The following is a 27998-nucleotide window of genomic DNA, read 5'->3' as shown; positions in this document are numbered from 1 at the left end:
GTTGATTTCTTTTAATACTCCAGACTTTACGCCGCAACAATCAGCTCTTAGCATGGTTGCTAAATGTGCAAATCCTTCTAATTGGCACTTTGAAACTTACTTTTTGACTGCATTTGCAGTATTTGTGCTTGTTAGTATGAGGACCCTGAGGATGAACATCACGTCTTGATTTTATATGGTGTCGTGTCAAGATTTATTAATTGTTCCTTTTATAATTTTGGCGTGACATCACCCCTGTAAAGGAAATACATTGCTAGGTGGGTAACTGTCTGTTTGGTTTCTGAAACACTCTGACCAAAGTGCACTATTTATCGATTTATAAAGAGACTATTGCTTTTCTGGCCTGACATAGAAATGCTTCGGAAGAGAAAGAAGTTTACCTAGTAAGAGACAGACGATTAATTTCTTGTGACGGATGCTTATCACACATGTTTGATTATTTTAATGAAATGCAGCTGTTACAGAGCTAATGGAGTAGTAACATGCCAAATGCCATGTCTTCAAACTGCTTATTTAATTTACAAAAAGTAAGTAAAAGTATCCAATTTGCCACAAATTAACAGCAAGAAAAGCAGCCAATTACAAACAAAAACAGCTCGACCAGCTTACTAAAAATAACTCTCTGCGTTACACTGAACTTATTTAAGGCTTACGAATTTTGTCGTGCTCATGACATGGTTTTATCTCGAGCTGGGGTTTATATGGTGTTACATGTGTGAACAAAGGGACTACTGTCATACGTGTATTCAATGAAGCGCCCAGCTTTTATCTGGTGATAATGTTATTACATGAGGGTTTCTTGTTGAGTTTGCCGCCGTAAATCAGAGACAGTCTGATATGTGTGTCTGGAATCAGACTGGTGGCAGCCGTGCATGTAGTTTGTAAGGTCCGTCTTTACTCCAGGTCGTTATTAGGAGTGGGAATCGACAGCTGGTTTTCTACTCTCTAATCCGTAGACCTGCTTCATGACAAACATCTTGACTTTTCATTGCAGGGAAAGCTTATTTGTAATAATGATTCCTGAGTTCCTTTAAGTGTTTCAGTAAGCCAGGTTGAAATGTGTGCTGTTAAAACAGCTGGCCGAGCTCAGCAGTGCTGTCTGTCTGACAGTTGTGTATTGCCAAAGGTGAGGTTGAACTCAGTCACGTGCATATTTTGTACTGTCTGAAGACCCGGAGATAAGTAAAACCTATGTAGGTCACTGACATAGTAAAAATGTGGCTCCATTACAGACTCCTACAGATCAGTTTATTAGATAGATTAACAGGATGCATGTTACATATGTATTTGCATAGAAAAAAAATAACATCTCAGTCTTATAGGTTTGAATTTTTAAACACTTCTTTATTCTAAACAGTTTATTTCAGACCTGAATTTATTTTTCATGTGCTAGGTAACTGCTCTGTTAAGTGATCTTATTAGGTCTTCTTGATGCTGTAATGTCCTCCTCATAGCCACCAAACAGGTCTCTGGAGGCCAGAGCCACCTCCAGGAGACTGGAACACCCTTGAACTGGGTTTTGCACAAAGATCCAATCCTTGAAACATGTTTAACAAAATCATAGGTTTTGTTTTTACCCTTCAAGCTTTCAAAGATAATGTCATTTTTGCCAGTTAGTTCTCCCTGCCTGCACCTTTCTGTGTTCTCCTTGTGTTTGTGTGGGTGCTCCAGCTTCCTCCCCGAGTCATTTATGGGGTTAAGGCCAATCAGTGATCCTAACGTGGCCATCGGTGTGAATGTGAACATAAATGGGTTGTCAGCTTTTCTGTGTTAGCCTTGCAACATACTGGTGACCTGTGGCCCGATCACAGCTAGGATAGACTGATTACCTGTGAAAATAAACCAAAATACAGATCTTCTCAAAAGCACAGCAAACGAGCACTGTTCATTTCCACAATCATCTAGATTTTTATTTTATTTTTTTGTCTGTCAAAGCCACAGGGAGACACTGGAAATAGGCAAATGACTTTATCTTGTACTTGCAGCCCAGCTAGTTGGTGATCCTCTCGAGGCTTGTAGTGCCAGATGGGGATGGATCCTCTGGGTGCTCGCTCCCAGTTTGTGGATATCCAGACTCTTCCCACATGGCAGCAGCAGCTGGACAATGATGGCGAGGAGAAACGGCTGGTCCGGAGCCACAGCATGCTCAGCCAGAGTTTCCCCTCACCCTTCCCCTACAGACCAGATATCAACCGCAAGATCATCCTCTTGTGAGTCACGCTGTTTCTTCACATTGTTGCTGCTCTGTAGAAATCTGTCTTTTTCATAAGAGGTCACAACGTCAGCCACGGTTTCGTCCTACACAGTTAGTGAGTGCTTAACAAAGATAGACACAGAATCATATAGTCATTCAAGCAAAAATGTCACAATGAAATAACTAAAGTTTGAAAGTATATTTACCTTGTAGCTTTAACTGGTTTTGGTGGTCTATATGATGTATTTTTTTGTAACTATGTCATACTAAATTTCTTCTTTTTTAACATCTGCTCTTTGCAGTAAGATACAGCTGCTGTGTGTGTCATTGCTTTTGTGAAAGTGACCAATCATACCGAAACTATCAGTAAATCAGATCAATGCCCACAAAAGTTTCACTTTTTACCTGTCAGAGTGTGTATTCCCACCCACCTTAACCAAAGAGAACCCAACTCACAGTGGTTGACTTTGAGCACTTGGCTGCTTAATCCAAACACACTTTTGGATGCATATCTGTGTATTCTGGTAATCGCTATCAGTCATCTGTCATTTAAGCAAAGTGTGTGATCCTAGATACATCCTAAAAAAGGGCAGTAATATTAATGTATTGATATTAGCAGTATCATATAGTAGTAGTAAATGCTGCTTGTGTGTCCATGTGCTCATACAAACCTGTTCAGAGTCCATAACGTCGTAAATCTTCTTTGTAGAGAAACACATGACTATGTGGAGCCCAACTTGGCAGCAGTTTTTCTTTAGGAGCCTTGTTGTGGTGCCAGCCTTCCCCTGAGCAGTCATCACGAGCACGCACATTCCTGCCACAATAGCATGACCAGGATTTGAGCGCAATTGACCCTCGAGCAGTGGTGCTTTTAAACCTTCCAGCAGCTAGAATGACAAAGGGGTCTATTTTTGAGCTAATGTCAGAGGTTCCATATGACTACAGCTTAGATTTTCATCCTTTCACTACTTTCTCAGACTTACTTTTAAACCCATGGTGGTTAAAAAGTAAAGTCCAAGCAAGGTATCTGAAGGTATTGAAAGTCTTAATAGTGTCTCATTAAATAGATAAAGAGCTGTTGGCTCATTTCTTTTGACAGAAAGTCATTTATAGAGTAATTAAATAAAAATAATTCTATTTTATTTACTTTATGGTTGTTTTAAATGTCAAAGTCAATGTCATTGGACCTCAAAGCATCATCACACTGAAGTTCTTCACAGAATCTTGTAGCAATGTTACTCTTCCTGTAAGTAATGTTTGTTGATTTATGTCATAGTCATGATATAACTCTGTCAATGTGTTGCTACTTTTATTGTTTTAAAATGAACTTGTGCTCTTCGTGGATACTCTGATAGCGCACACCTGGTACTATATGTTGTTAAATGACTTTGTTCATAAATGGGGAGAGGACGTTTCATTAGTTTGGGATATATCTACTCTACGACTTAATACAGAAGCTAGCATTTGACAAAACAGGAACAGGGGATTCGCACGAGATCTGTTTCACTGTTGTTTGCAGGCATCCTGCTTGACTTGATTTGGCGACTCATCTGTAATTGAGCTAGGAGGAATGAGCTGAACAAAAAAAAATACACAACTCTTCCTCCGTGGTCCTGGTTGCTGAATATGTCTTGTGATCAAACACTGTCAACACATGCATTTCCTCATTGTTTTTTCCTAACACAACCTGAAGGGCTTCTGAACAAAGAGTTGACTTCAGGTATTAAAATAAGCATTAAAGTTTCGCCAAATGTCTTTGGTTACCACTGTGCTGTTACTGGAGACTGGGGCCTGGTGATGACTGCCAATAAAAGTCACATAAAGCCACTTGGATAATGAACATCAGTAGAAGTACAATTGGGTGTTGAAATGTTTGGACAGTGGCACAGTTTTCATAATTTTAACTCTTTGTGTCAACACAATAGTTTTTAAAATGCAACAATAAAGTGCAGATTTTTAGCTTCTATTTCCAAGTGACTGTGCAAAAACATCATTCTCACAGTACTCAAATGGATGAGTTACCCAAATAATACTTTTTAAAAAACCCAGTGAATTAGTTTTTTCTTTTTGTTCTTTGTAAAAAGTTTCAAACCCACAGACATTACCAAGTAGCAGATTTCCTCTTTCTGATCCTTTGATGTTGGCACCTCTGGAGCCTGTAGCGTGAAACACTTTCAACATACCCAGGATATCTTTGTTTCACTTATACTAATTCAGACCAAAAACAACGATAGACTAGCCTTCTGTTTAACCATGTAGCTACAACGGTGTTCCCAAAAGGGGTGATGTTGGAAACGTATGATGACTCAAACATGATTGTCCATACAAAATATTGTTAGAGAGAGATGAGATTAAAAATATAATGCATGCTATAGTCCAGTATACCTGCTCCAGTTAATGTGTATGTGTAGGACATACATACTGTACGGTGCTTTTATCTGATATTCGTAAAAGAAACCCTTCGGTGAATGTGGGCACATTAAACACTTTGACTGAAAATGCGTTATGTTATAAAAGTCTATCAAAAGCCTGGAAGGAAAAATGCAGACCGTGTAAGTAAAAGGGCTTAATCGCTGTAATTAAGACATGGTAAATCTGACTTTAAATAGTTATTTAGATGGTTTCTTATAGAATATGAGCTAATTTTATCCCCATTCTTTCAGCCGCACACCTTCTGTTGTTATACTGAGTACAAGTAAAGAGGGGAAAAAAACTATTTCAAACAGACAGGGAGCTTTTCTGTTAACTTTTATATAAGTTTAACAAGTAATCGTCCTATGTGACCTCTTGTAGAATCGCTCTATTAGAAATTATAAGACAGTAAAATAGCTTGAAGACAGAATGGGAAATCTATAGACCATCTAATAGCATGTACGTTAGAGCTTTTATGAATGATGGCGGTGATGCAATTTTCCAGTCAGCTGACCGGTCAGCACGCTGTGGTTTTTATACATGTTGATCTGCTGTCACAGAGCAGGTTATGCCTGCAGCATGAGTTGTTGTTGCACTGTACTCCAGTAAGAAGTGAACTGAAGCCCCCAGAAGTCTGACCTGATCTTGCTTGGCTCTAAATTGGCCTTTGATGTTCCCGCAAACTTTCAAATGGATTTATTTTGTTTTCACCCTCTTGTTCCACTTGTTTTGAGGGCACCTTAGAATACTGCTTATGGATTCACAGGTACAACTTAAAACACTTGGTATAAACTCAAGACAGTTTACCCACTTAATTTTCAATAAATAAAGAAGAAATAGCCCAGCTCTGTGAAATAGCTTTTGTTTAGGAGCTGGGAGGCAGTGATATATAATAATAATAATAATAATAATAATAATAATAATAGGAGACACTGTTATTCCTCAATGGTTAGTATTTTTCTTCAGCCGCATGAATTGAAGCTCAAGGTTTGCATTTAGATTGCATCTTTATTGTTTCATTGTAAATCTGTTGTAGCTGCATACAGCATCAAACTATTCAAAAATTGCGTCCCTGTCCAAAACATTTCCACACCTAGAAAATACAGAATAACAAACTTATGCAAAACATTGTTCTATGGCTAAAAAAACCTTTACAACATCTTTGGCAAAATGACATCACAACGTTTTTTTTTTTATACGCCATATCATTCGTATTTACTCTGTATAGTTTTAATAGATTGTTTGTTTGTTTGTTTGTTTGTTTGTTTTCCCCCCCACAGTGTTGGTGACATTGCTCTGCTGAATTGCACCGCCGTCGTGAACACCAGCAACGAGTCGCTAAACGACAAGAACCCCACGTCTGACAGCATCCATCAGCTGGCAGGACCCGAGCTCCGAGACGAGCTGCTTAAACTCAAAGGTAGACATGGATGGTTAAACTGCTGAAATGAGCTTGATTTCACTTTGGTCTTCTCAGAGATATCACTGGGAGTGTTAAATATAACCAGTCACCTGATATCACGCTGGCACTACCGCTGGCACTCTAATACAGAGTGAACTTTTATCAAGTCTCTACAGCTGCTGAAAGTACTGATAACACACAAATAAGTATGTTCTGGCTTCTTGATCGTACAAATGAGATTGTTAGATCTGAGATGAGATCTCTGATTCTGACTTTTCACCACCATTGTGCATTTTCATTTCATTTTCAAAGTCATCTAAAACATTGTTTCCAGAAACAGAGCCGTTGTTGTTAAAGACGGTCTACTTAGAAGCAGGAGCCCAGTTTTCACTGGAACTACTTTCTGCAGAATTGCTTCCAGTAATATGCTTTGAACTTTGAGCTCCAATTTCAAGGAACAAATACAGATGTTCTTGAACCCTGCAAAGATGTCTGGGTTTGTTATTCAATTATCTGCATCACTGTGGATGTACAATATGTGCCAGTGTTTTTGAGATTGGCTTTTCAGACGTCCCAAGTACAAAAAAATGGTCTAGTTACTGGTTTTTACCCCGACACACTGGAAGTGTCTTTTCATCAAAAAACGTCACCTAAAAATATCTACATTATTATATATATATTGATGCTTTAAGATGCAGTATTTGAAGAAGCTGGTGCTCAAAATAAAAACCTCTGTGTGGTTAGCATACCAGAAAATTTAATCAGCAAATTTAATTGTCAAAAGAAAACAGTTTTCTCTTTCATGAACTCAGTTGTCGGCTCTCTGATTCACATGTGTATTTGCTGGATCAACAGTCATGAGAGTTTATTTTTAACATGTAATAATAAATATAATAATCTTTTTGTGTGTTTGTGTCCAGGATGTCGCACCGGGGAGGCAAAGCTGACCAAGGGCTTCAACCTAGCAGCGCGGTTCATCATCCACACCGTGGGGCCAAAGTACAAAGCCAAATACAGGACGGCAGCAGAGAGTTCACTATACAGCTGCTACAGAAACATCATGCAGCTGGCTGCGTAAGAATCAGCAACTTATAATTCAGCCCACGTGCTAAACTTGGCAGTAATCGGACTTTCACAAATTTCATCTGTTTCATTCTCTGTCAGAAAGCACCAGCAAACAGTCACTGAATGAAAGTGACGGAGCTTTCCAACTTTTCAGATTACAGAAACACTGATTTTAGAAAAGTTGGATCTGTTTTAAAAGTTGATGGAAAAACATTAAATCCATCTGTAAAATATGAACTCATTGGATAAATTAAAAACAACCCCCCCAAAAAACAGTGTTTCAGATTAAAATCCACAATTTCCTAATCAATATTTCACAGACCAGATTGTGCCGTTTCTGTCCTGATCTACTTGGTGATATAGATGTTTGCAGTATATGATGAAGTGGAGAGAGCAGTGATGATGATTTAAGGGAGAAGGCTGAACCCACTAAGACAAAAAAAGAAAGGAAAAGTCAGACTGGCAAAATTTAAATAGTAGTACTGGAGGTCAAAGGAGCTTGCAAAGTGTGAAACTGGCTGATTGGGACCCACACACAGTTTCACACCTTGGCTCAGGCGATTAGAGGATCATCAGGGGGTCCTTTTGTCCCTCTGTGGGGGGAACTCCCACTAGGTTTATATCTGGGACTCTCCACCATTTGACCTTAGAACTGAAGAAGCTTCTCGGATGAGAGGTGAAACGTCTTCAAGCAACTTAAAGAAGTCCAGACACTTTTCTTTGCAAGCTCCTTTGACTACGATGACCTGGATGACTGAGAACCTTCACAGACATAGTACTGGAGGTATTTAGTGTTTTGTTTTTACCCCTCAGCTGTAAAAAGGCTGGTCAGAGATTGTTGTCACGCCTCCCTCAGGTGGGCAGGCAGCATGGACACCTGAGTTTGTGAATGCGATAAATCCAGAACATGGCAGGAGTGATGAAAAGCCTGAGAACTTCAAAACTACGATTGTTACAAGTTGGTGTGTATTGTCAGCATATAGAAAGTGCCATATGAAGGTTTAAAATATCATGTCACATTTGACCTCTGACCTTTCTTCAAGGTCAATAGAGGGATCTGAAGGTGCTATATTGAACCATTGTTTGTACTGACAACATGTAGACATATTGGGAATGATGTATGTCACATTTGACATTGTATAGTCAGTGTTTACTGTAGATGTGATGTGCAGTATGTGAGACTGTATTTCTTCATTTTTCACCACAGAGAGCAGTCAATGGCATCAGTTGGCTTCTGTGTGGTGACCACAACCAAAAGAGGTTATCCTCCGGAGGATGCAACACACATTGCTTTGAGTAAGACACACAGACACACACAGGTTTTTATTGGAGTGACACTTTAGTCATATTTTCTTATTTTTTTATCTCTCTTTGTAAGTTTATCGGTGCAGCCCTCCACCAAAATCCCAATTTCTCATGTGACCCCTTTGGAAAATTGAACTCCCCAAGCTTGTAATCGGCCCAAATTCAAAACAGTGGAATTTAATCTAAGAGGTTAGATTGCCACCCTGAAATCACTCAGATCCACTCAAACAGAAGTCTTACTCACCTCTGGAGTTAAAGCTACTACTGGCTGTAAAATAACCACAAAAACTGAACTGAATGAAAGACTGGATATACACGGGTCATAGTTGAGTGTATTAGTTCAGTGAACACCCAAAGAGAACACTATGTGGCAATTATTCTGCTTGTTTGCAAAATGTTTGTTCAGGTTTGTTCACTTAAATACACGACTACAGGTCCACACCACAGAAAAGGACGCATCTCAGTTGGTTTCATCCTCTTCTTAGTCTTAGAAAAATTGCAGTTCTCTGTAAACGACAGATTTGCTGTTATTTGTCTGTGTTATCTTGTAATAAACCAAAACAAATGTGTTTGTAGGGACAGTGCGGCGGTTCTTGGAGAATCATGGAAACAGCATAGAAACGGTGGTGTTTGCGGTTTCAGACACAGAGGAGGTTTGTGTGACTTCTTGTCTTTAGTTTAGACCAACAGGAAACACTGAACCTGCATGTTCCTCTTATTTAAAACCAGCTGTATGAAGTTAGCCATGTGCATATTAATCACTAATATATATATATTCATATTTGTGCTCTTTCAGTCTGTGTTCAAGAAGTTACTCCCTCTGTACTACCCACGCTCTGAGGGAGAAGAAAAGGCTTGCCTACCTCTCATCCCAGCTGACATCGGCAATTCTGAGGGTGAACCAGTGGTTCCAGAAAGACGGATCCGCATCACAGAGAAACCAGGAAGCATTGAAGGTGCAGCCTTCTTCTTTTTCTTTTTTTTTTTCTCAATAATGTGATGAACAATTTCCTGAAATCGGAAAGGGACACACAACATGCTTGACTTTCATTTCAGTCGAAAAGAAACAAAACATTTCTTCCCTGTAGTTTGAATTTGTAGAATAAAAGCTTTTCTTTTCATTTGAAGGACTTAATTGTCAAGTTGAAATAGTCTGACCGAGCAGTCAGCTGTTTGGCTTTTTAGGCTGTCAGCCATTCATGTTGTTTGTCACTCACTCACCAACCGAACCATAAAACATCTGAGCTCAATCATTAAATACAGTGTGAAGATGACACTGGATAATGATTAACTTAGAGCTCAGGTTGTTTTTGTGAGTCAGTCAGACTGCATCTGCCTTCAGGCTCCTGAAGTGTCAGGACATGATTGTTTTATTTGTAGTAAAGCACTGACAGGACATGAGAAGTATCACAGACAGATTTTAACCAGCATAATGCCTCGTCACAATGATTGTCTCAAAGCCCTTGAACAAAAGTGTTCTCCTAAAAGAAAGAGTTTGATGTGATCAGCACACGACTATCAAACAAAGGAAGATTCGAGAAACTTTCAGAATTCTAAATAGGGAAACTGTTTTGAAGCACATCAAAGCTTTTCTAGTCTCCCAACATTTTTATTTGTCCTCTAGCTAAATGCAGACCAAGTAGTCTTTATTGAAAGTAATCGAGGCCCAACAGTTCTGTAGAAATGGCAAAATAATAAAAACAAAAAGGACAAACAGAAATTTTGAGTTTTTAAACCCTCCACATAAACTGGATTTTGTATGACCTCTTTAGTTTATCTCAGCTAAGCCTTTGCTTGCACCCTAAATGTTAGGTTTTGGTGAAGAGGCCTGTGAAAGTAACACCAGCCCATGTGTTAGTGAGTGTTTGTGGTTTCCATTTTGAGCCTCTTGCCTCCATTGACCTCAAGTGTGGTGCCTGCTGGCCTGATGCTTCAAAGCATCGACATGTGGCTTTGGGGTGTTGATCCAAAGCAAGCAGGCTGCCTGCGAGTGAAACCCAATAACAACAGGCTGATGTATACACACTGACAGATGCACATGTCCGTTTGGATGTTGATAAAATGCACAGACATGCATGCAGCAGTGCATGTGGTCTTGGAGAAACAAGGAATGAAACAGACTTGAACCCGAGCCTGGAATCTGTCAGCTGAGTTTATGACTTCATAGCAGCGCTTTCACACACGTGTAACGGCATCCTTGCAGATGAATTGGAATCTGTGTAATAAAATAAATACGGACAAACAAGCAAACCCATGAGAATGTTGCTGCATTTATAATTTGCTAAAACTTGTACACAGATAGTGTTTTGAGGGGAAACGATCGTTTAAAAAAGCCAGAGTTAACTGGATTAATTATTTTTTGTAAGTAGTATCGGATACAAGTTCAGCATTTCATTACGATGTCTTATCTGTTGGCTTGTCTAGATGAATGTGAAGAGGACAGCCTGGAGTTGGATCTGGGTCAGGTTGGGACTCACGCCTTCGCCCGGATGGAGGGCGACGTAGACAAACAGCGGAAACTGATTTTACAGGGACAGATGTCTGAGGCAGCCATGCAGAAGCAACATCAGAGAAAGTAAGAGTCCAACCAAACTGTGAGATAACTCGATGATGCTTTCAAATGTTTTTCTTTAAATAAATGTAATAACATAATACTTCAAGTGTTTTCCACTTGTATTAACATTGACGTTGCCTGTATTAAAGTTTTCACGTGCAAAATCAAGTGCAGTATTTTCTTCAGTTACTAAACTGTAAATAAGTACAATTTGAATTACTCTATTTATGAAGTATTTCTATCTAATGTTGTTTCAGTTTGCACTGTAAGTGTTTGTCACTTAAAATTTTACTGAAACATTTCTGAACGGCTACGTTTTGGCTGCTTTCATGATCACACTTAAAGTTCTTTTTAGTTTTTTTGGGGTTTTTTTTATAGGTTTTTAGTAGATGTTTTGGCAGTAATTTACAGAGGCAGTAGTTATAGCATGTGTGTAACCGCTAATTGTTGCATATATTTAAGATACTCTTTCTGTTTTAATCCTGCAGCTACGGTCGCTGGCTGTGTCGAGCGAGAGCAGAGGACCTGTCAGACATCGCCGCGCTGAAAGCGTTGTACCAGACTGGTAGGTGTTTGAGCATGGGACGTGCATATTAGATCTTTGAAGGAGTCTTTCAACGTCTGAATGTAGATCTGAAACAAAACCAGGAACCAAAAGACAGTTTTCAGACATGTGTATTGTAAGGGTGCTCGCCTCAGAGTTTCTGTTTCGCCTCTGCATGAAGAGCGAAGGCAATTCATCCTCTCTAAGGCACAATTGACTGTCATCACCAGTAGGAGGCAGTGTTGTTGCACACAGTCCAGGACGAGGTTGAGCACCAATTAGCTCAGCCGATGTCAAGTGAGGCAAAGGTTGAACCTATTTGAACTTTCAGGCCGTGTTTTGAGGTGGGTACATTTAAGCTTTAACATTAAATATATAGTTTTAAATGAAAGAATATTTAATTTAAAACTATATATTTAATGTATTTTACTTGTATCACAAGAAAAGTCTTTCCAAAAAAAATGTTCTTTATGTTGTTGACTGTCTTAGGGAAATATGCAAAAGAAACATTTTACATTTTGTAGTGATGCTACACAAGTAGAAGGTCTGTATGCATTCAAGTAAGAAACAAAGGCTGTCATACAGCCACTAATGCACATTACAGTTGGAGTGTTTTATCCAAAAGTCAGCTTTCCAAATCACTGCAGATTACAAGCGAAAAGTCCAGATCATAATCACAGACGCAGAGGCTGAACTGCTGGAAAACGAACTATTACTCAGTGTTGGCCAGATGACCTCTGTAGGCAGAGGGCCAAACACAGACTGTATCTCCACACTTCTCACTTACTACATCTGCAGCTCTGTTTCAATACTGTGATACTATATTTAAATTAATACAAAATTGCAGGGTCTGAGTGTCTTTACACTTTACTGTGTATTTGTCCAGGCGTGGATATATGTGGCAGGACGGTGATGGTCGTGGTTGGACGAAACATCCCCGTGACCCTCATTGACCTTGAAAAGGTAACGTGTGCCAATATGTTAAAGTGAAGCACTTTTAGTGATCTTAGTCATGTCGGAACTCACCGTAACAGATGGTGCAGATTTATTTTTTTGTGTACTCGTAATAATGCAATACGTGTGAGCAAGCACAGGTCACATTGATCTGCTTTTAACCTTGTTCACTGCACGTTTGATTTTACTCCTCAGTACCTGTTGTAAAATGCAATATATCTGTTTTTAAATAGGAAAAGCTGCAACTACAAAAGAAAATGTATCAGATGTGGGTGATCTGGTTTTTAACAGAACTGTAAGTAAATAAATACTCACAGTAATCCTGTGTCTTTGTTTCCTCTGCCCGTCTGCTGTAGGCGCTGTTGTACTTCATCCATGTAATGGACCACATCACAGTGAAGGAGTATGTTATGGTTTACTTTCACACGCTGACCGGAGAGCATAACCATCTGGACACCGACTTCCTGAAGAAACTCTACGACATCGTTGACGTCAAGTCAGTCTGACATTTTACTCACCTGATTACACTGAGCCTGTGGCTAATCTAAACCTTGAGCTGAAGGCATGACTGCAATTTTTTTAAGCATTTGCCTTCCATCTTTTAAATTAAAACATGTCAAGTATATTGGAAAACCAACATTAAATCAGATATGAAGTGGAAGTATTGAATAGATGAGGCATTAACTTAGTTCCAGTTTTTGTCTTATTCCTCTGGCATTGAGTCACTGAGTAAGAACAGTCTGCTTCAGCTTTCCATCCAGAACTGTTGTCATCTGGGTTTACAATATATGTTTAAAGTAGAATTAGATTTGGCTGACATTGTTGGCCAACTACTTCTCCAGTCTTAACTAACCAAAACTTAAAAAAGAATCAGACAGAGAGAGGTTGTGTAAAAAAGACAGTCTTTGGGAATTCCCCTCTCATTCACTCCTTTTCTCTCTCAAAGGCCATGACGATACTATGATTAGGTCATTATAGTAGCAGCTTTCATATTTTCTTCCATGCAGCATAGTGCTTACTGGATTTTAAATCAATCTAACGGTCATTTTGTATCAACATGACAAAGGGTCCACTTTTCGAACTAAATCAAGGTGTTTAACATTTTGTATATTAGGCCATACAAACATTTAGAGTTGACTTTCATTTGACCTATTTGGTGTTCGTTGGCTCTTGCTCTTAGCCTCTGCAGCTGCATTAAAGTTGAGAAACATTGGTTGTGCCACAGTACGATACCACCAAGGTTACAGTGTTTAGATTACTGGAAAAGCCAAACAAGCTGTGAAACACATTTGTTTCATTGTTGGCGTTGGCGCGAAGTCTCGCGGTGACTTGAGGCCAAGCAACTTCGCTCTAACTTGGCCTCAAAGAGTTCAAACGAGTTCTAAACTGAGACCGGATAAGCCTTTCAAAGACAGCGCTCTGAAAAGTTGTTGTCAGACATGACTTTGTGATAACTGAGGTTGCAGAATGGATTTGGATCTGAATCAGTCATTCTGTTGAGCAATGAAGTGTCCATTGTGTACCATCACATTTGGAACTCGATACACATGGAGGCAGATGCTGTTTGATGTCTTTGAGATCTCCTGAAAAGTTCACCATTTATGAATATTTTCATCGTGCTTAATCGTAGCCACATCTTCCAAATGGAAACCAGAAAAATCTAGACTTCTATTCAGAGATCAGAGTAGACCTACAGCTTCACTGTTCTGAAGTGACTCCTCTATCCACACAGACTCCCCTGTTTGTGAATGTTATGTGTCCAAAATTAATAAAGACAGACATGAGTGGTCATACAGTAGATATTATTAGAGTTAGGTTTAAGTGTATGTCTTAATCATCCTACTACTACTGATTTAAAACTAGCACTTGAAACTAGATTAAACAAATTTCTAGTGTCCATAAACATCAACACACACATGAAACCCACACAATATCTAAACGTAACTGGAAAAAAAGAAGGGGTTGAAATTTTGTTAACTGGAAGCCACCAAAGGAAAAACCTAGAGAAACTCAGGTACTCGGTGGGTAGGAGAAGCGTTTATAGTTGTCATCTCTTTTTAGTTTTGGTTACTAGAAACCAAACTTGCTTCCTGTGTCAGTGGGAAACTCCATGCAGTCAAGACGTACCTTTCCACGCTTGTGTTTCTCAGGTTTCATTGCTTTCTGACTGTCTATTCTGTCGGTTTCACAACACCTTTCTTAACCTTCATAAAGAAAACTGAAACTGTAGCACATTCCTGATGTTTATCCTTTATGTTGTGTGATAAATTTACCCTAAGGGTGTCAGATGCAGGTTACGTGATATATTTCAGTGAGGCAGGAAAAGGGAATTAAAAAAAAAAGCAAACCTTGCTTTCACAGAGTATTTAAATGCGAATGAAGACGCCTTCATTCAGCTTCCCCTTTCATCGGAACAGGAAACCCCCATTCAGTCATAAGTGACGAGGGCGAACGTTTGTGTTCTGCTGATTCATCAGTGCAGCCTTAAAATGTTAGGGATGTTTAGGCTCCACCACCTCTGCAAACTTTTAGCTGGACCTAACGAAACCCAGACAACAGTCTGCCCTCTACTAAAGGCTCATTTAATGTGAAACAAAAAACGCTGAGGTTATCTGTTTGCTTGTACACTTTCTGACTTGGATATTGTACTTTGGCTGCAGTAGAAAATGATGACTGCTAACAAGTTTGTCATTTAGCAGGGGCGTGGGTCTGGCAGAGCTCTGTCTTTAAAGCACAAGAACTGTGCTGCCTGTCAGTCACAGAGACAATCAAAGCCTTTTTTCAGGGAACTTTGTGTCCTCATTCTTCTGCAGGGCGAGGAACACACACGCACATCACGTTCAGTGATCACTTTACTTCTAAACAGTTACAGTTTCTGTTCTAGCTGTTTTCATTTAGGAGTATTTTTCTTTCTCTGCTACATTTCTCAAGCAGTTGCTTTGTTTTGGGGTTTTTTTGGTTTGGCATCGTGATATTGAACCCTGGTCTGGCTATTTGGCTATTGATTGACTGCAGATGCATGTTAGCTTCAAATTACCTAACCAACAGACTCTCGCCAGATTGAACATATCCACAGTTTTGGAAGCGTATATGTTGTCTGCATTTAGCAGGAGACCGATGGACTCGAGAGTGATTATTTTTAAATATCCTCGGGTCCGGCTCTGGACCAGTGCAGAAGGCCACAAGTCACAGTTTTGTACGTTTGAATTATTTGGATAACTAAAAGTTCCTATGTGTTCCTCTGATGGACCAATGTTTTGGTTTTTCTTAACACAAGCAAATTTAGTATGGATGGAAGTTCAGGTCGGCACTATTTCCAGAGTTTTCCAGAATGCAAGAACTTTTTGGCAGCATCCAAATGGGCCGGGGTTAAAGGGAAAGAGCTTACTATTATTATTTAATTTATGTGTTTTATTTTAAGAGTAAAGTGGAAATGTTGAGTGTAAAGTTAAAGTGTGTGGACAAACGTGTTCTCTCTGGATAAATCTGAACCTGAATCTGAACCTCACCCTGAAGACTCAACATCTGTGTGTGATGGTTGATTCCTACAATATCAAGAAGAACTTCCAGATGCAGCACATTAATTTAAAATATCATCTGAATTAGTGAATATCAGAAATACGAGGAATTTGGCTCTAAACACATGTAACTAGTAACTGACCCACAGTTTTAGTTGGCGCTCTCTTACTCTGGGATAATACCCCTGATTTGTTTGTTAGTCTCACAGTCTGGTTGTTTGCTTCTGTCTTGAAAACAGAGATGCGGGAGTTGCCTCCAGCAACTTGGGAATGGCAGACATAACAGGCTTATACCGGTTTGGTAACCTCAAGTTTACATGTCATGTTTTTGCCAGTGATGTGGCTCTGTTGCTTCATTGGAGCATGGTCTGTAGTTAAATAATGGTGATTGAAATTGAGTTCCTCCCAAATGTAGATGCCTCTCGGGCCCCTCTTCCATCAGGGAGAGTTGGTTGCGTGAGACTGACAGGCTGGTGAGCCATCTGTGGTTTTGGCTGCTTTGACTGAGCTTCAGATACGAGTAGATGGAGACAAGTGTCTAAAATTAGCTTGCTTCTGTAGACAGTTTGGCACAGTTTTATGGCTAAAGTTGTCTGATCAAAGCAGCGTAAAGCAGCATTGTAGTATGACAGCTGCTGTAGCTGACACTGTCGATTAATTGTCTAATTACCTGTCTGTTCAATCAAATAAATAACCAAGCATTGGAAAAACATTTGGCACTTCCATGTGGTAAATGTGTCCATGCTAATGTACAGGATGGAGCTGATTGTAAAGTGGTGTTTTTGTGGGACAGTAAATGTGTGGCTTTGGAAACAGCCACAGAAACATTGTGTCTCCTCTTTCAGAACATCAATCATTTTCATTTCATAATACAGGTTTTTTAATTTTATGTTTGATTTCCAGAATAATGAGTCATAGGGTTGCTGAGAAGTATTATTCCACTAATGTTCTGCTTTATTTCTTGCAGGTATAAAAAAAATTTGATGGCTTTCTACTTTGTACATCCAACATTCCGCTCGAAGGTAAGGGATGGTTTTATTTGCAGTTTCTGCAAAGCTTATTTAATATACAGGCCTGTGTAAAACATTTATATTTCAGTTGATAATGTATAAATGTATGAAAACAAACCTTGTCTGTGTAGTTTATTGTATTTCAGATGATTTTGATCAAGTTTTTATCCTTTTTTTGTAAGAAAAAGAGTGAGCACAAGACATTAAAAAGCCATATTTATACATTTAAGATTAAAATGCTGTGCCTTACACCCTTCAGTGGAAACTTATTTCCACTGCTTGCCTCATTCTTTTGTTCACTAGCTGGAGCTCATGACCACAGGTGATAGTAAGAATGTAGACTGACCTGTACGTTGATAGCGTTGCTTTCATGCTCAGCTCTTTCTTCACTACAGCACACCGACACATCATACGCACCACTCTGCCTGTCAGTCTCCTGCTCCCCTCACCCCTCATTCACAAACAACACCATGAGATGCTTAAACTCCTCCACTTGGATCGGCAACTCATCCTGACACAAAGTTGGGACTCCACTGTTTTGCCGTCAAAAAAAATATGGCCTCAGATTTGGAGATTTGTGCTAGTTTTCATCCCAGCTGCAAACCACTAAAGTGCAAGCTCGAGGTCACTGCCTGATGAAGTTAACAGAACCACACATCTGTAAAAGGCAGACAACCAGGAGCGTTTTGCTTTTGTTATTAATCCAACTCCTTACATTCCTACCACACTGATCCAGAAAATATTTTCCTCTTTAGGTAACTTCTGGTTTATCTGGTTTCTTGATAACTTTTTCTTTATTCATTAAAGTTCAGTCTTGCTCAGTTTTCTGTTTTTTTACAAAGTTGTGTTCAGTTATTCTTTGATTATTGCATGACTGGTGTCCTGGCAATGCAAAATCAAGCTTGAATGTTTTTTAAAAACTGATGAACGGTTCTTTACACACATCCATTCTCTTTCTTCACTTGTCTCAATCAAGGTTTCAACATGGTTCTTCACCACTTTCAGTGTATCTGGCATGAAGGAAAAGGTCCGCTACCTCGACAATCTGCAACAGCTCTTCACCTGCATCAAGCCTGAGCAGCTCGATATCCCTCCATTTGTCTTGGAGTACGATGCACGAGTAAGAACACATTAACAGAGAGATCCATAACTCAGTCCTATGTTGTTTGCACATGATCCACGGATATCTTTCAAAGTGATTTGAATCATTTTGCAAAGGTAACTGCTAAAATACATAAAGGATTTGATAAAGCTCTCAAAACTGGCCCAAACGTTTGTTCCAAAAACCCCACACAGGTTGGAACTATTTATTTTAACATAATCAAGCTGACGTCCATCCAATTATTGCTCATCTAATTAGCTCTCCTTCACCAGCAGCAACGCATCTGAAGTATAAAGCAGCAGGTGTTCTGCCTTTGCCACACAGTATGTTATTGCAGATGGATAGATCTACATTAACCTAGTAGAAATGAATGGTGTAAATCAGCCACTGAGTAATGCTGAAGGTTTGTTTTGTTTTTTTCAAATCTAATATCAAATCTTGCATATTCACTAACAGCACTAGAAATTGCTGACCTTACATCTGCAATAAACCAGTATCCTGCTACCTTGTTGTGGCTAACTGCACGGAAGGTCAACCATTAAATAGACAGGAAATGAAAGCACATCAGATAATGTTGTAGGCTGATTCACTCAGCGGTGGGAGCTCAACGATTTGCAGAGGTTCAGAAGTGACATTCAGTTATTATTTTCCCTAATTATTCTTATTTTTACTACCTGCCTGCCTAATGTGATATTAGAACAGAGTGTTTTAATACTGGAAAGTGGTTCAGCTTTTGCCACTTTAAAAACTTTTTAACATTTTATAGTTAAAGCCATATGTGGTTATAGTCTGACCATTACTAAAGTACTTTGTAAAACATCTAATTTGGGCCAGTTTTTCTTTTTTTTTAGCTTTCTGACTTTACTGTGACAGGCAAAGTATGTCAGTTGGGTGCAGCTGTGGTAACCCCTCCGCCTTCCTCTATAAGAGTTAGGGTTCATTTGAAGTAGTGGCTAGAAATTCTAATGTAGACACCAGAAAGTTGGTCCCACTTTCTCTAGATGACTAAAATATAGCTCAGGTGCTGAAGCATGTGGTTTAAAGTTACAAGCGACCTGCCAAAATAATTTGATGTGTCAGAAACATCTGGAAGTTGCAGCAGATTATCCCAGTTAATATATCTTAACTTGGAAAATATGTCACTACATTTGGAGTGCTGATGTTTGGACCCAGTAACTGACTTCCTTTGATAAATTAGAGTTTGTGTGTCTCCACCTCCCTGTAAGCATCGGTTTTGCATTTTCAGATGCCGAAGGACGGACCGTAACCCTGTTTAGCCTCACGTCAGCTCTCTGGCTGATGGTGTTTTAGTAGAAATATTTAGGTAGGCTATGTTCCTGTTGATGTCTCGGATAAACCTGAAATCACACAAACCTTTGTGTGTTTCTATTCACGTTCTTTTTTTCATCAGTTGTATTTGAGGGATCAACAGACGAGACAAATCTCTAGACTTTCCCTTTTCTATTCTCCTCTTCCTGATGTAAACCAGAGACGGTGGAAATGATTTCTGTTGTTTTTTATTTTCATCTCCAGGTTTAATTTCACCTGTTAAACCGTTGACTATAACCTCAATTAAAATGCCCAGGATGCTTTGTGATTACTAAATGGACAAAATAATTATCAATAACTTTAATTAATCAAGATTTTTATCGTTTTAAGAAAAGTTAACTGATGTATTTTTTTTACTGGCATGTTTGAAGAAAAGCAGGTGAGGAGTTTTTGATTATCCACTGATAACTCTGCCGTCACACCTTCCCCTCAGGTTAATATCAGTAAATACTATCAGTCGCTCTTCTTGTTTTCATCTTGGTAACGTTACCCGCCTTCGTCCTTCACTTACTCCAAACAGCACCGCCATACAGTGCTCTTGTCACATCTCGTTTAGATTACTGCAGTTCTCTGTGGTCTACCTCATAAATCTCTTCATAAACTGCAGTTAGCTCAAAATCCAGCTGCTTGTATTGTATCCAGAATCGGATCTAATGAACGTATATCACCTGTTATTAACTCCACTGGCTTCCAGTTCACCTACGTGTCAATTTCAGATCCTGCTTCGGGACTACAATCTCTCTCTCTACTTTCAAATCGCGTCTTAAAACCCATCTATTCAGAACTGCATACCCTTCATTTTGACTTGGTCTTGTCGATGTTTACCTTGATTAGCTTTTATAGTTGTTTTTTTATTTGTTTACCTTGTAATAAATAAAAAGTGTTATTAATAATATTTTTATTATTAACTGTGGGTGTCTGTTTATACTCGGAGCTAAAATATGGGGAAACATGACAGATTGATGGCACATGTTTAAGCGTGTTTCCTTTTGGCATTCACTGAGTTGCCATGAAACGACGTAAACATTTGGATGTTCTTTAGTGGCATCAGCTAAAACAGACTGTCAGAGTAGAACGTCAGCGTTGCCCCTATTTTGAGTACTGAGGAAATGTCAAACCCTGAGGAAGCATAGTTAGAATCAAAAACAACGTCTAGTTTGTTAGTTTGATGCAGTTTGAACTTAAAAAAAACGTTCTTGCATCATCCGTTTCTTTGGAATAATTCACTTTTTCTTTGTTTTTTTTGAATAGCTGATATGTTTGTAAACCACTGTGGATATCCACTTATTGATGTTGGATTGCAGCAGTATCAAGCTTGTTTTCATATTTTGTTACTCGGGGTAGTTATGAATAAAGACACGAGGTCACGGAGCTGTAATAATTACTGGTAGATGAGAAAATGCACTTGTACATGAGGTTACCTGTACAATAAAGTATCATCGTTTCAGATTCAGCGTTTTGCAGGGAATGTAACTCCAACAGTGTCCTGATGCATCAAGACACAGAATCAATTTTTTGGAACAACAATGTATTTTCCACTTTCAGCACAGCAGACGACCTGGGCGACATTGTTTATATTGACACCTACCCAGAAACACTTGTCCTGCTGAGCTTAATTACAGTGCTGATGGAGTCCAGGAAGTAATTGCTCTCTTTGTTTGCTGAAATTGAACCTAACCAGGAGGTACCTTCTTAAAATGAATCTCTTTGGAAACCTCGGCCAGTTTGATCAGTCGTTAACTCTCACAGCAGACTCAGAACAGAATTGGCATTCGTTTATACCTAAAAGTAGGAACCAGGACTTTCACTAAAACTCTATTTGCGCTGTTACTAACTACAGAGGTTGTGTCCTTAAACTCATAAGATGATGCCACAGTTTTTTTTTTCGTAGCAGTCAAATAAACCCCGTATTGCAGGTTTGAAGCTTCTTAGGGGCGAAATGGGGGTTAAAGTACGCCGTGTTCCAGAGCCTGCACCAGAATGGTAAGGATGATATGACGTGTGAAAGAAAGTTGGCTACAGTTACCACTGAGCTTAGATAATTGTAGATTTTCTCAAAAGGGAAATTGAGATGGTATCGCTCATGTAACCACTCACCAGCCGTCCATTTTCCTTTATTAGAAAACAAAAAAGTGAAACTTGCCTCATTCTTTGTTGGTAGACTTATTTCATTTCACAACACCTGCTGGCATTTCACCATTGCCTCTCAAAATGGGCCTCGGATCGACTTGTCTTTAGTACTGTTGGCTGTTTTCACATTTCTCACATTTGGCCACATTTATTTTAGCTTTGCTTGTCAGAGTTTGACTAAAGTGGAATCTATTTCTTTTTAATGCTCTAATAAGCCTTTTCAAGGCTTATTCTTGCACAGAACTTGTTTGATTACAAGTTTAAATGGCGTATTTTCACATCCAAAAGGAGTTGTTTTGTTTTGTTTTTTTTTTTTTTTTTTTCTCTCAAAATTTTTTTTATTACTTTTTTTGACAATCTGTGGAAATTTGTGGGGTGGGGGTTTTTCTCCCACTGGTCTACAGCTAAAATCCTGAGTAAACATAATCTAACTTCATTAATTTTTGGCCTTTTTATTCTTTAATTTGTTTTCTGGCTCTTGTTGTCATGAGGTGCTGTTAGTTCTTAGACAGCTACTTTGGTAAAAATGGCTCAAATGTGGATATGTGCTCGTTTTATATGCTTGGGATCATTGTCCTGTTGTATGATCCGTTTTCAGCCACGCTGTAGCTGTCAGACAGATGGCCTCTATCATATTTCTATATACAGAGGAGTCCATAATCCACTCAGTGACTGTAAGGTGCTCAGGTCCTGAGGGCCAAATCATCATCCAAATCGATACCTGTCTACAACCATCCTTGACAGTTGGTATGAGAGGTTTTGGTTTTCGTCAAATGTTTTGCTGTCCATTATGGCCAAACATCTCCACTTGAGTCTCATCTGTTCTAGAGGTGTTTTGCTCTGTTTACATGCAGCTTTGCAAATCTAAGCTGTGCTGCCGTGGTCTTTTTACAGAGAAGAGGCTGTCTCCCAGCATCTCCCCAAACAAGCTATAGCAGTTTTTAGTCTTTTTCTAACTGTACCGTCATCACCAACTTTTACATTATAGAGTCTGAGATGCAGCTCTCTTTGTTATTTCTCTGAGCATTGCACAGTTTGACTTTAGACCGAATGCTGCGATGTTCATTCCTGAGATGCACAACTGAACGCACCGGAACAGCAAACTGCCAGAATGTCTTCATTTACAAAGTGCTCACAGTTACTGCAAATCAACTCATCACAAGCGTCTGATTAGCACCATCTGGCTGCTGCTTACCCTCTTAATTCCTATGGAAGCAGTAAAGGTTTTTCACAGAACTACATGGTCCTGTGAAAACCTTCTTTTGCACATGAATATCTGTTGACCTCTACTCTGAGCTTGGACTTGAGCTACCTAAATCTAAAGCTGCATGTTTTTTTTTTTTTTGTTTTTTTTTGTTTTTTTTCAAGTGGATCAAAATGTGCCTCAAAACCACTTTTAATTTTCTTTCTCAATATGCTGTCGACATGTAGCCGAGGGATGAACCAACACGTCTACATGGCGTAATATTCTGGTCAATTGATGAAACGGATGTTTCTCCCTGTTACAACACCCCACGCAGACACAACATCTTGGTCTGACATTCTAGACTCTGAATAAATGTATTATTTTTTTAAATCATCATTAACGTTCAATAACCGTGCTGTCCTTTTTATGTGATGTTTCTAATTAAAGTTTTTGTGAAAAGTTTACAAGCTCAGCATTTAATAATAACACATAAATTTAAAAAAATAGAAAACTTAAAAACAGTAGCCAATCAGCTATTTCACTGTCATACATGGAGCCCGAATATAAAATTTCAAAGCAGACACATTCTGAAAAACCAGTATCCTTTACTTAACTCGGCTGCACACTCACACCTTGATTCACACTCATGTTTTTGTGCTTGTATATTCAGTAAGAAGATCTTTTGCTTAACTAAAACTTGAATCTTTCTTAATGTTAGCGTGTTGACATAATCTTTAGCTTATCAGTGTAATTATTCTACCAGCAGAGCAAAGCAGTCATGCCACACCCAACACTGCTGCCGTCTCTTCTGACAGTAGAACACTTTGAAGTTGTGAAAGGCTCTGACAGGTGTAGTCAGATTGCTGCCCACAAATTTTTCTCTGCATTATTAAAACACGTGCAGCAGCTAACAGGACAGCCTGCCCCTCCTGGTACGAGGAATACAGCTTCCTGACACTTTGCTATATCAAGAAAACAGCACAATAGACCTGAATGAAAGCGAGGGTGGGTTGTGATTCATGAATAATTTACTTCCTGTTAGCATGTCCCTTCTGCAGCTGCTCCATCACATTGTCTCCACAAAACACTTCTGTTGTGTTTTGTAAGGCTTTGTTTATGTCTTTGTTGCAGTGCATTTGACGTCTCAGGGCCACCGTAGTATAAGTCAAATTCTCTTTGTGTTGGCAATAAGCACTTTAGTGTTACCAGCTTTGGCTCAAGTGATCTGTGCTAACCCAGGTGTTTGTTTTATTCTCATCTATAACAGGTGAACGGACCCTACCATCATTCAGAGGCTTCCGGTCTGTGACACGAGTCCAATCGAATCTTTCTGTCCAAGTGGCGAAGTGGTGGATGTCTTTTCTGGACATGAAGTTTTCTGTGTGGTCTGACCTCCAACCTCCTCTTTAAGGCTTTGAACCTCAGTTGAGGAAACTCTTCTTTTGTTCTGTTCCTGCCAAAAAAGACCAAATTAAGAGTCGCAGTGCACATATAGCACGGCGCGGTCTGGTGAGCAATCATTGTTACTCACCACAGACTATTTTTGGATCTGGCATGGCTCCTGGATTATGCCTTATACTGAGAGACTTACTCAGCAGTTTTGTCATACTGCCCAAAATATGAAGTATCACATCATAGCTGGCACTTAACTCAAAGGCTTCCCTGTGATGTGGTCGTATCAGACATCCTCGCCCATGTCTCAGAAGATGCCTTTTCAAATGCTGGAGTGATACGGGGAGTGCCTGTTTGGATTTCTACACCACACGGAGCGGCAGAAAGTCTGCAGTAAAGACAAACATTGGGTTTTGCTCAGCCGGAAGTTTTTCTCCACCTGTTTCAGCGTAATATGAGACCGTGAGCGCCAGCAGTCCAAACCGGAAAATTCCAGACAAACATTAATGCTGGGGAGATTTCTTTGATTAAAAGCACACGTCAGCTGGCTAACATTCAATTTACATCACAAGGTCATCTTCATATTTTGTGAACATGTGAAGTTAGCTTAGCTTGGCACAGAGACTGAAAGAGGAAGCAGAAAGGCTCAGCTTAAGGTGTCAGAGTCACTTCAGCTGTAGCGTCATACATTAAGTTAAATTCACAAATATTAGAGGGAGATGCCTCTTATCGTCTAACTCCTGGCCGGAGAATAAATAAACCATTTCCCAGATATGTAGATCTGTTACTAGAGGCAGTGCTGAAGTACTTCTGCTTAGCATTAACAATGTAAAAAGCCCTGTTTGTTTTCCAGTTAGCTTTATGGTGGGCCTGAAAGGAAGCAGGGCATGTGTGCCTCTACCAAACTTGTTAGCACCGTGTCACTGAAACGCATATTTAACCTCACACATTTAACAACATATGCCTAACATTAACTGCTTCCAATCTTTGACTGTTCTAACTTAAATACTATAAAACACGTTAATTTTCCTGTTTCTGGAGATGGAACATTTGTAACTGTTTCTTGAAGCAGTAACTGGAATCATTAAAAGAAATTGGCCACTAAACAGTGATACAGTTCTAATAAGGCAGTGCCTCTGTAACCCACAACAGTGGAAACATGATGTGCAAGTGAACCTAAATTACACAAGTCAAGTCATGAGGAGTCCTCACTCTCACAAGCGCCGTGAAGGAAAGTGATTAACTATTTTTTGTGCTTTTGTGTCAAATCGCTCTGTTACTCAGTCACTAACTCCTTTGTTTGCACAGCTCGCTTCACTTTAAGTTGTCGTCTGTAGTTTGATTTATCTTGGACTGCCACATGTGTGGGTGTCCAGGTCAAATGGAGTGAAGTAAACTCTGAAAGCATTTCTGATTGTCTGAACCTTCGATCAGTCATGATGTAGCAGGACCCCCGCATGTGTGGTAGCCCAACACTGACACTATCACCATAAATCGGGGGGGGGGTTCACCTGTGTGTAGTCCTGCGTTCATCCAGGCCAAACATCAGGAACTCTGCATGATTGCATTTGAACTGTGTTGGCTGCATGGAAACTCTTTAACCTTGAAATGAAAGCGGGGATGTTATTTAACACTAGCACACAGAGTTCAGCTTCTAACTTTTGAGGTTTCAGATAATGTGATGTGCACACTGGTGGGGGGTATATATCTCGTGTCACTTACTCCAGGAGCTTCTGTTTACTGTGTTTGTAGGGCTCCTTCTAAAATCAATAATAAATGGCCTCGTGAGGAAAGCATGCGCAGTCAGATTGAGCTGTTTAATGTCTTTTGTTGTTTTCCTCAGTGCTTTGAGTTCCATCCAGTGAAATGAGGTTAGTGTTCCCTCCTTTGACAAAATGAAATGTGCTGTCACTGTTTTACCTTCAGCTGAATCGGTCAGCACAGACTTGCTGTTAGAACTGTGATTATATCAGAATGTGCATCAATGAGCCAAAATATCTGTGTGTAGATGTGTCCTGTTTGGGGGAGTTTTTTATCATTTTAAAGTAATATGTGGAGGGCCTGGCGTTTGATATCCTCTGAGTTTTACAGGAAATGATGTCATTCATGTTTAAATTTCCTTACTTTTTTTTTTTTTTTTTTTTTTTTTAAACACTTTGATCATAAGAATTTTTTTTTTCTTGATAATAACGGGCTTAGACTATCCTTTTAGAAAAGAGCTGGTTGTATTGTGGAAAGTATTTAATACCTGATGAAGAATAAAGATTGATTTCGGTGCTGTAGAAACATGTTTTCAAAGTGACTTTTCTGCTTAGTCTCAGTTTTCTTAGTGAGCGCCTCAAGGTTTTGCTCCAATTTGGAAAAAAGTGTAAAGTGTCATTTCCATTTTCCTCGCAGCTAATGGATGAGGAGAGATTTGGTGCTGTGATGTGTGCTCTGCAGCAACTTAGTTCTGTGAAATGAAAATTCCTCACACGGTTTACATGAAGGGTATTTATGCAACTCTTAGCATTTCGGAGAACTCCATGTTGCTTTGAGTTTAAGCAGTTTAAACCCACATTCCAACACATATGGTTTGGCTTGACTAAACAGTGAGGTACGGCTGAACGAAGGACGGCTTTTTAACTTCTTACCTTTCAGACTGAAAAAGTCCATACAGTAAGTATTAATGTTACAACACTGTGATACATTTATTTTTATACATTTTACAAAATTGAAAATTCTTCGTGCTTGTGTTTAACATAAAGCAGAACGTGACACTAAATAAAAGTAAGATAATTCATTCTTTTTGTGGTTCTGCCACAGTTTTTCCTTCCACTGTTGTTTAAACGGGGTCGTGTGATTGTTGGGGTTTTCTCAGCTTTCTCTGTATTATTGTCGGGTCTTAACCTTACAATATAAAGCACTTTGATGCAGCTGTTTTAATTTGACGCTATTTAAATTAAGTTGAATTGAACTGCGAGAAATCGGAGAAAATTGCAAGTCTGTTGACATCTCCACAAACGGAAATTCACATCCATTATACTTACATTCAGAGTCCAGCCAGAGCTGCGTTGCTTAAAAATAGAAATTCTTTCACAAAATGACGTAAGTGCTCAGCAACCCTGCTTTCATATAGGAATATAACCACAAATAGAACCAGTTGAGTCGTGTCCCCTATTACAGAGAGACGCACCGCAGGTGATTTGTACTCATCAGCACAGACTGTTAGGCGTCTGTCTCTGTGTATAAATTAGATGGCAATTGTTTGCTAACCTTAGCCAATCTGTGGGCGTTTGCATGGATGTGCAACACCTTCAACCTCTTGCTGGCAAGCTAGTTGCTGTAAACACAATCAGTCTCCAGCAGCAGAAAAAAAACTATCACCAGTAAACCAACAACTTTTCCTGGTTGCAAAGATCTGATTTGATTTTGGCTCTTATATTCTAGTACTCTTTGTAATAAAGAGATAAATGAGATGTCTGTCTTGTGTTTATTTATTTCAAATTGTCCAGTAAACAACTCTTGAATTTTGCATTTTAGGTAATCAGCTGAAACGGCTGTTTGCACAAACAAGAAAGAAGTCTCATTTTCAGAGGCTGTTTCCAGATATGTGCGCTAATACAGATTTAGTACTCTAGTGGCAGCCGGAAAATAAACTCTTGTGGGCATGTTTGTGATAATGGAGGAACATGTCCACAAGGCCCACTCTGTGACTGTGTTTTTGGGACAGCACTACAGCCTTGATGACAGAGAAGAATACTGTGCTTAAGTTCTGGTGTAGCAGAAGAACAAAGACTGCGGGGATCAACGGGGCGTTTTAGAGGCTTGTGAGTCTGCATGAGAAATGTCAGGACACAAAGGAGTAACAGCCACACAGATAGCACTGTAATTTGGCTCATTTATATTTTAACACAGTGTA

At 39.3% G+C, this 27998-nt stretch overlaps 1 protein-coding gene across 3 annotated transcripts; it reads left to right on the top strand.

Annotated features, from left to right (window-relative positions):
* Window positions 1-6: 6 nt before the first annotated feature.
* gdap2 (ganglioside induced differentiation associated protein 2) lies at window positions 7-27998 on the top strand. 3 transcript variants are annotated; one of them, XM_005932497.3, is made up of 14 exons: window positions 7-257; window positions 1986-2210; window positions 5887-6026; window positions 6929-7082; window positions 8281-8369; window positions 8955-9031; window positions 9175-9334; window positions 10803-10953; window positions 11421-11497; window positions 12363-12439; window positions 12787-12926; window positions 16916-16970; window positions 17935-18078; window positions 23973-27997. In XM_005932497.3, exons 2-14 carry the CDS (start codon window positions 2026-2028, stop codon window positions 24012-24014), a joined length of 1491 nt encoding a protein of 496 aa, XP_005932559.1. In that variant the 5' UTR covers window positions 7-257; window positions 1986-2025; the 3' UTR covers window positions 24015-27997. The 3 variants fall into 3 exon arrangements, with proteins under 3 accessions (XP_005932559.1, XP_005932561.1, XP_005932560.1); XM_005932499.3 differs by lacking the exon at window positions 7-257 and adding an exon at window positions 277-383 and having other exon boundaries at window positions 23973-27998; XM_005932498.3 differs by lacking the exon at window positions 7-257 and adding an exon at window positions 392-527 and having other exon boundaries at window positions 23973-27998.

Source organism: Haplochromis burtoni, unplaced genomic scaffold, assembly GCF_018398535.1.
Source record: "Haplochromis burtoni strain Fernald_Lab_line unplaced genomic scaffold, NCSU_Asbu1 Contig_154, whole genome shotgun sequence".
NCBI classification, from domain to species: Eukaryota; Metazoa; Chordata; class Actinopteri; order Cichliformes; family Cichlidae; genus Haplochromis; species Haplochromis burtoni.
The sequence above is the reverse complement of the archived record's forward strand: the minus strand, read 5'-3'. Positions and strand labels throughout refer to the sequence as shown.

Excerpts from the sequence above, each read along its gene's own strand:
- gdap2 (XM_005932499.3), top strand. The coding sequence starts at position 2,026 with ATGGGGATGGATCCTCTGGGTGCTCGCTCCCAGTTTGTGGATATCCAG. Across the intron at positions 6,027-6,928 it reads CGAGCTGCTTAAACTCAAAG|GATGTCGCACCGGGGAGGCA; the intron begins GTAGACATGGAT and ends GTTTGTGTCCAG. Across the intron at positions 9,335-10,802 it reads GAAACCAGGAAGCATTGAAG|ATGAATGTGAAGAGGACAGC; the intron begins GTGCAGCCTTCT and ends TGGCTTGTCTAG.